The sequence below is a fragment of the Sipha flava genome, unplaced genomic scaffold (assembly GCF_003268045.1).
Source record: "Sipha flava isolate LNK unplaced genomic scaffold, YSA_version1 48_pilon_pilon, whole genome shotgun sequence".
Taxonomy (NCBI): domain Eukaryota; kingdom Metazoa; phylum Arthropoda; class Insecta; order Hemiptera; family Aphididae; genus Sipha; species Sipha flava.
In genome coordinates, this window is record NW_020273306.1 from 2,312,239 (window position 1) to 2,312,881 (window position 643).

The 643-nt window shown below is 65.2% G+C and overlaps 1 protein-coding gene across 2 annotated transcripts in view; it reads left to right on the forward strand.

Moving 5' to 3' along the window:
• Positions 1 to 148: 148 nt before the first annotated feature.
• LOC112690103 (toll-like receptor 6) overlaps positions 149 to 643 on the forward strand; it is a 24,550-nt gene continuing 24,055 nt past the window's right edge. Inside the window, exon 1 of one of the 2 annotated variants that reach the window (XM_025564026.1) lies at positions 149 to 643. This exon is cut by the window's right edge and continues 1 nt beyond it. In XM_025564026.1, the coding sequence (XP_025419811.1) occupies positions 576 to 643 (68 nt within the window). In that variant the 5' untranslated portion in view covers positions 149 to 575. The other variant, XM_025564025.1, reaches the window with a different exon arrangement.

Here is a 643-nt window from a genome sequence, read left to right on the forward strand (position 1 = left end):
GAGTCGAGGATTGCCGGTCGAGGGGATAAAAACGAAAACGTTCCGCGGGGGCAGGCCACGCGGCGGCGGTCGGTGTCCGCGGAGAACGAACAACGCAATCAGTCGGTACGCGCGCTGCTGTAGCTGGAACGGAGCGCGTGCGCGTGCGGTTACCGCCGGGCAGCAGTCGTAAACGAGCGTGTACCGCCCCGGCACGGTCAGTCCGCGTTCGCGCACCGCAACGAGCACTCGTCCGCCGTGCCAGCATGTACAAGGCGCTGACGTCGCCGTCACCGACGCAGCCGCCGCCGCCGCCACCACCACCGCATTCGTCGTCGCCGAGACCGTTGATCGCCGCCGCCCTAACCGTCAGAATATCGCCCGTGCTCTGACACGACGCGCGCACCGGTCCCGTTGTCCGTTTATCGTTGGCCACCGATCTCGCGCGTCTGACGTTTTTTTTTAAACCGCATCACCACCGTGTCGTCCCCTTTAACCGGTCGTCGGACACCCAATACACCGTTTCGTCGCCGCCGCGGTTGCTCGCGTGCCTCGCGCCACATGCGCGCCGCCCGTCAGTGACCGCCCGCGCGACCATGTGTGTGTTTTTCGCGATACTCATACTGATCCCGGTATGGCATTCCGTGTGCGGCCAGCAGATCCA